Here is a 7,651-nt window from a genome sequence, read left to right as displayed (position 1 = left end):
TGCAGGGGAGCCGTGCCTCTTGGTTTATTAACATAATAATTGCTATTAATATTAAATAAACAGTCGTGTCCCCCCGCCCCCAAGCCTTTAAAGGGGAAGACTAGCCAGTAAAACCATGCGAGAGGGAGGCGCCGGCCCTGCGCCCCGCCCCTGCCCTGCCCGGCCCTGGTCCCGCGCAGTGCCGGCGCTGCGCGGATGGGTGCGGAGCGGCGCGGAGGCGGAGCGCTGCGATGTGCAGGATGTCGTTCAAGGTGAGCCGGGCGCCAGGGACAGGGCTGGGGGGGATGCGCGTTTGCTAGCGGCGCCGGCAGCCCGCGAAATGCTTCGTCATATTCTTCTATTTAAGGGTCGATTTATATTTTTTAGGAAAAAATAAAAACAAAACGAGGGTGTTTGAGAGCGGAAGGAAAGGAAACAGAAGCGTCCTTCCCACGGTGCCCCGGTGGCAGCTGATGGAGCCAGTGCTTCCCTGCGCTGGCATCCCCAGAGGGATGCTTGGTTGGTGTTACATAAACTGCGAGCCCGCGGGGAGCCTTGCGCTGGCTTTAGGGTGCCTGGGCTCAGCTCTGTGCGTTTTGCTGCAGTCGGGAGCCTCCTCTTCACTTTTCCGCTCACCTCTGCTAATGCTGGTTGTGTAATAGTTCGGAGGCAGCGTTTATCCACACTCTTCGTTTCAGGCTGTGGTGGACACTGAAGCCAGGCTGGTTCATTCCCATTTTCTGTTTGTGATTCAGTCAGTTTTTATACTGCTTTCATCCAGAAACATTCAGGAGCAGGTACTTCCAAAATATAGTCTGAAATAAGTTCTTTGGGCTTTGGGTTTGGTTTTTTTTTTTTTAATCTGAGGGTGAGATAAATAAAATCAATGGTCAAAGAGAGAAGCAAGCAGCAATTTACTGATGCTATTGGATAATGTTTGTGCAAGAGGTACATCTTCTCCGTTATGCACTTTCTGGATGCTGGACATACCCTTTCCATATTGATCACCTGCTATGTGCCAGTCCTCTGCCATGTTGCTTGTGTTGAACTGCTTCTTTGGATGGATTATTCCCTGTCCTTGCCCCTCACTCCTGTAAGGGTGTCTTTCTCCCAGGAGTGTTGATGCTGTGAGGGTGTCGTGTTGGGTAGATAGTGGTGCAGCAGGTGGTTTCCACCTGCAGTTCAAACCCTGATGTGACAGGAGCAGGGTACCTTTGCTCACAGTGCTGCTCAGTCTTACACTGGGTGTGTGGAAACTCTGGACCCTTTTTTGGTGCTGCATTCATCTCATATATGGGGGTTTTTTTTTCAGAGTCTTCTGCCCCTCCATTCTGCCTCTGTGAGTTTCTTCTCACCTTCATTTGTCACGAACATCCAACATAATACATGTTAACCCCGTGTTCCTGGTGGTGCCAGTCTCTCCTTCCCTTTTTTCGGCCTTTTTGAGTTTTTTTACCTTGTCCTTCAGGTCTTCTTTTCTGTTCTGTCACTATCAGCTCCTTTTCTGTGCCTTATTTCTTCCTCAAGGACTCCCATTCAAGGTAGTTCACTCCCTGTTCCCATACCCTTTTGGGAATTGCAGCCCCCACCTCCATCTGCTTTCTCTCTCTCTGACTTTTTGCTTGGCATTTTCTCTTTCTTGCAGACAACTGTGTACTTACCTTGGATTCCCACCATCCCTGTTTGCCACTGTCTATTCATGTTTTCTATATTATTATCTTACCCATGAATCTTTCTATACATATGAATATCTATTCTTCTTTTACCAACTTTTGCCTGTCTAAGCTTACATTTGTATCTTGAACGACCTTTCTTTTTTATCAGGATCCTTCATGTAGGATCTATTCCTATCTGATAAAGTCCTCTCTCTTTCCTTCTCCCATTAGCATTTTCTGTTCTATCATGCATCATACCGATTCACAGTTCTTCTTAAAAGTTTTTACTCCATTTCTCCTTTCCATTAGGACTGGGCTGGAAAGCAAGAAAGAAAAGGGAATTTTCTCGTCCTTTGGCAGTACAGGGAATAAGCCACTGGGATAGTGTAGCCTTTCTCCCCTCTTTTCTTTCTCTCTGCCTATTGCCTCTTTTCTTTCAAAATCATTGTTTAAGAACTGCCCTCTTCCTCCTCAGCTGTTACTCCACTGTAACCTTCCTCTTCTCTGCCAACAGCAAATCAAAGGTAGGGCAAGGAAGGGGAGCTGCTGATCATAGCATTTAAATGATGATTTTCCTCTCAATATTGCTGAGATGACACATACAGATGCATTATCCTTTTTTTTTCCTCTACTCCTACACAGAAATGGTCTTGTGAGATTTATCACATTTATTTTCCTCTAAGCCATTTCTTTAATAAGTAGTTTTGCTTGATGTCAATACGACATTAATATAATGCCAGCTTTTCATCTCTGAGCTCTTATAAAAGCACATAAACAATTTCAATTAGTAGTACAGCCAGAGTTTGAGACACTGCTTTGGAGATCTTGATGAAGTGGAGGAAATTATATCCTGAAAGTTGCTGATGTTGGAGCAAATGACATAATGAAACATGTCATCTTCACCAAAGCTATTAGCTAATCACTTTTTTGAACACTTATTACATTCTATTCCTTGACTGTCAATACTGAGAGTCTTTTTTTTTTGCTTTAAGGAGTTTTTAAGACCAGACTGTCTTTATAGCAAGAATTACATTACATTGTGTCTAATCAATCTCTTGAAATTCAACATTACCTCTTCCCAAGAAGTACCTGATGAGACAGGATTGAATTAATAACTGAACAACAGCAGTCAAAGCTTATGTCATATTCTGCAGTTTAAAACCCATTTATTGCTCAAAAAATATTCAATTACCGAGATTATTAATCCCAAAGTAATGTCTTATGTTTTGCCTACTTGAAATAGAGATCACACAGGTATAAATCCTTGAAAGCAGAAGAGAAATTGCCACATGGCACTCTTTGAGGCTGTCCTTGTAGGGTACCCAGATCATCTGAATGATTTTGCATATTCCCTTCATTGTGGCAGGTAAAATATAGCTCAGATTTTTGTTTGCTTTTTTAATCTAATCACTACATGGTTGATGCTCTGAGTGTGCTGTGTATTCTAGTTCTATATAAGGAATCCCCAGCAAGGTGGGGAAGCACAAGTGCTGATAGCAGTTATTCCAAATTGAGTCAAAAGCACCACTGGGAAAAACCTGATTTCAATGTCCTTGACACACTAGAGAGTTCTTCCATTCATTGGGTCTGATCCAAAGTATGAGGGCAGCTTTGCAGGAGAGCTATTGTAGGAATTACAAGGAGGGTAAAAAAAAGAGGTAGGAATTTATGACTCAGAAGGCTGAAGACTTTGGACTCACTGGCTAACACTGGCAAGTTAGTTCTCTCCTCATGTAAACTGATGAAAGCAAGTAGAGTTTCTGAATATTGTTTTCAGTTCCCATCTGGAAGTAAAAGTCCAAAGTCTTTAGCCTTATGAGTCATAAAGGTGTTGTTGTATGGTAGGCATAGTAAAATGCAGTCACATTGCTACTGTGCCCCCATAGTGAAAGTCAGGCTGGATTAAATAAATCTTTCCCTGTATGGATATATTGCCGTAGCCTGAAGCGTTACAGAATTTTAAGGGTGAGGCAATAAAAGGTAAGCAATTTGATTTCCCATTCTGTGAGGTCTGCATACCACTTTTTTTGCAATAGGTTTGCACTGATTATCGTAATGATAAAGACAATAAGACAATATGCCTGACTACTAGCTCTGTAAATAAACATCTGCCTAAATAACTCAGAACAAAAAAGGACAACATATGACACTGTGTTTAGGTCAATTGTTTGCTTTTACACAAAATTTTAGTGGTTGTAAGGATAAAGATAGGGAAACACTACGCTGTTGCCAGCAAGGAAGACATAAACTGCTAGTTTTGCTTTCATCAGCATTATCCACAGATTCACTAGAGGAAATGTATTAGCTCTAAAATGAACACCAGAATGTAGCCTACTGTGCTTGCTAAATTTTTCAGACTCTTGCCCGTGTGTGCTGATACAAGAAATATCACTATCAATTTATGGCAAGTATCTTACAATTTATTGAATGGTTGAAACTTCTGTCATCTGAAAGAGCTGCCAATTTTCCAATCTATGAATATTCAAAATGCAACCCATGGAAAGTGCCCAGTGCAATGGATCTGGGATAGATTCACACAATTGATCTTGTTTATTACCTGCTTGTCAGTGAAGGAAACAATTTAAACTCTGCTCTATGTCTGCATTTTAAGTATCAACCATAAAATCATTCAATCCTGACTCTCTACCACGTTTCATGTGCATACTGACATTTAAGACCTGGAGAAATGTGTATTACATTTTGTGAAGCAGAATGATTTACTTTTCTATCCACTCTGCACTCTCTCTGTGTGATCCTCAAGGCAGGATTCAGGGGAGAACAAAGTCCCTGAGTATTTTTACACTATTTAGGTCTAAGGTGACTATCAGTAAAACAGTGCTTTACCAAACTATTGGTAATTTGGGGCCATATTAGAAAAAAAATCAGCAACATGAGCCTGCTCTAGGATACAAAGCATCGCTGTCACAGCCTTGTTTCCCTTCCACACGTCACCTGTTGCAGTGCTTACCTGTCAAGGGCAGCGTTTTGGCTGCTGCCTGTATGGGCCAGATATGGAGATCGGGAGCAAAGCCTGTGTCTTTTTCTACTGCCCTCCTCCTGTGCTGCCCAGTGATAATTTGCTCCTACTGAGGAGAAGTCACACTGTGGTGTTGTTTCTAGGTGTAAGAAAGCCTCAAAAGAGTATTTTATTACCACCAATTTGTTTAACAGTGGCCTATGTTACCTAGATTTCAGTTTCCTAATTTTGCCTTACATCTTGCCTTTCACACCTAGTGAATGAACCTGTACATCTATAGACAGCAAGATTTTTGCCTTTTTGGGTTTTTTTGGTAGCATTGCCAAGGAGATATCTTGCACCCACAGTTACAGGGGGTTAATTACAGGGAGGACGCAAACAGTATGGGAGATGCGTGAGCAATACTTTTCCTGTATTGGGACTTTATATGCAGAAAAGGAGATGATAACAGAGAGCTAGCTTGAAACCCAGGAAGATGTCCTGTGGCAGCACAGGCCAGCAGGATGATTCAGCCTCTCTAGCAGTGCCCAGCCCCGCCACAGAAGCAGACAGTGCAGGTACCAGTTGGCATATTATTTTCTGTGATGTTTCCCTGAGGATCTGGACTAACATCATCATTTTCCATTATAGAGGAAACTAAGAGTCATAGGCTGTCATGGACACAGGGAAGACCTGAAACAACATGAAGCAGCACAGGGAGACAGATCTCTTCAATTGCACAGAGAGATTAAATTAGCTTCCCTTCCATGCTCTGGTTTTCAAAGAACAACATACTCAGCTTGAATGCAGAATTTTCAGGTGTGTATTTGCTCAATACATCTTTCAATGTGTTTTAGTTCTGCTTTTTGTTTGTTTGTTTGTTTTTCACCAGAAAGAAACACCACTTGCCAATGCTGCGTTTTGGGCTGCGAGAAAAGGAAACCTGGCTCTCCTCCAGCTGCTGCTGAACAGTGGGCGAGTAGATGTGGACTGCAAAGATAGCGTATGCACACAATGCACCTACACCCACAGCACTGATTTTACATCGCTTTCCATAGCCCACTGCATCAAGGGTGTGGCAGGAATCTAACATGAGACATTTGAGAGTCTTATGGCACTTAGAGATGATTTAAGACCTTCTCTTGTCAGGAAGCAGGTTCGAACCTCAAGAAAAAATAGCGTGATGATTTACGTCAGTGGCAAGGGGTCAGGAATTTGCCAGCGCTCAAAAATGTGTCTTACACAGTTATTTGTGGCACTGACATTAAAAACACGGATTCTAGCACCTCAGGCTTCTCTTTGCAAGGAAATGTCATTGTAGTAATAGATCACAGTGAAGCATCAACTCAACTGAGCCCAGGTAGCAATGATTCTGTCAGCTAGCAGAGTTCCTCGTAACTGGATGAACTGTTGGTCTCCCAATTTCTTCCTCCCTCATCCCAGTATCTCCTGGACTAGGCATCAACAGGAAGGCACAGTAAAATTGCCAAGCAAAGAGGAGCCCAGACATGACAGACAGATTTCATGGGGATTTTCTTACCTTAATTGGTATGGGTTTAAAGTAGAGATTAGAAATGAGTGGAAAATACAGATAGCAGATATGTCTTGCTATTCTGCCTACAACATATGGAGAGGTACTTGATTGTACTAAGCTATGGGAAAGAGTGGGGGGGAAACTGAGGTGAGAAACTCCCAGGTTTCTTTAGTGCTGGGACTGACTGCTGAGTCATGCCTGTGTCATACAGTGCCACTTCCAACCTAAAACATGAACCTGAGCTTCTCTCACTTTGAATACTTTTGAAGTGCAAGAGATTTTCTAAGCCCATTGACTTTAACCTGTCTTTTCATTTTCATTTCATTTTTGCCCTGTAGGCAAGTATCTTTGCAATACTTCTGGAAATGATGCTGCCAGCGTCAGTGTCTGATAGATGCATGAATGAAACAGGACAGAGATCAATATAAAGAATTAAGATCCACTACTGCTCATTTTTTTTTTCTCAAAAGAGGGCTAACTTTGCACTGCACAATGTCTTGACTTAGTAATTGTATCAGGCATACACATTTTCTAGACTAAAATATTTTTGTACGATTAGGGCTGCATGCTTCTTTTTTTGTAATGTCACATATGCCTTCTTCAAATGGAACTGGTGTAGGTGAATGTTTTTGAAGGATGAACTTTATCCTTAAGCAAGTAATTTCTGCATGTTGTCCAAACACCACATACATATAGCCTAAGTCTTACTTGGTTCACTGGATCTGTGACCTTACAGTGTACAGAGTGAACTTGAACTGGTATGAAAAGTTCTCTCATACCATGTGAAGAGTCACAGGGTGAGTGTGCTCTTGTCATTTAGATAGGAAATTGATATTCAAATCACCCAGACCTTACTCCTGACTGTGACTCAGAATGAAGTGACTCAGCTAAGGCATTCATCTCCCATGTCTAAGATTGTTATTCTGGAAATGATGCAAAGATCTTTGGGATTCTTTGACAAAAATGCTGTGTATAAACATTAAGCATTCCTGTTACTCTTGTTGCTCTTATTTTGGAACAATGAGGCAAAGTTATGTCATACGTATTTGTTGAAGGGCCAGGCCCTAGTACTGCAGGCAATTCTGTAATGTTTTTGCTTTAACACTTACTAATTGCTCATTTCCAAAGTATTCTTGAGGGTAAGTTTAACACAATAGCAAGTTTTTCTATGATCATGAGCTTCCTTCAGCTTTTCAGAAGAGGTGCTATCTCTTCCAGACAGCCTGATTCATTGCTAGAGGTGTCTGTTGAAGGTACTGACTTGTTTTTCCTTGCTCCCAGCTTGGCACAACAGCTCTGATGGTAGCTTCTTACTATGGCCACATAGATTGTGTACGGGAATTGGTGTTGCAAGGAGCAGATATCAATCTGCAGAGAGAGGTAGGAGAAATTCTGCATTCAAATAGGCATTGATGAAGTGATCTTTACTACAACTAATAAAAGGGTCTTATCTGTTGCTTTTTGCCAATTGCTTGTTTGTAACTTGCTGTGCAGTGCATGTATAAACAGCGTTTGTTCTTCTGAGGA

The 7,651-nt window shown here is 41.9% G+C and overlaps 1 protein-coding gene across 2 annotated transcripts in view; it reads left to right on the top strand.

Moving 5' to 3' along the window:
* The first annotated feature begins 230 nt into the window (after window positions 1-230).
* Window positions 231-7,651, top strand: part of ANKRD29 (ankyrin repeat domain 29) — a 29,736-nt gene continuing 22,315 nt past the window's right edge. For both annotated transcript variants that reach the window (XM_061995800.1, XM_061995799.1), the window contains exons 1-3: window positions 231-251; window positions 5,483-5,593; window positions 7,406-7,504. In XM_061995800.1, the coding sequence (XP_061851784.1) occupies window positions 231-251; window positions 5,483-5,593; window positions 7,406-7,504 (231 nt within the window). The remainder of the gene's footprint in view (window positions 252-5,482; window positions 5,594-7,405; window positions 7,505-7,651) is intronic.

This window comes from Colius striatus, chromosome 4 (assembly GCF_028858725.1).
Source record: "Colius striatus isolate bColStr4 chromosome 4, bColStr4.1.hap1, whole genome shotgun sequence".
NCBI classification, from domain to species: domain Eukaryota; kingdom Metazoa; phylum Chordata; class Aves; order Coliiformes; family Coliidae; genus Colius; species Colius striatus.
The sequence above is the reverse complement of the archived record's forward strand: the minus strand, read 5'-3'. Positions and strand labels throughout refer to the sequence as shown.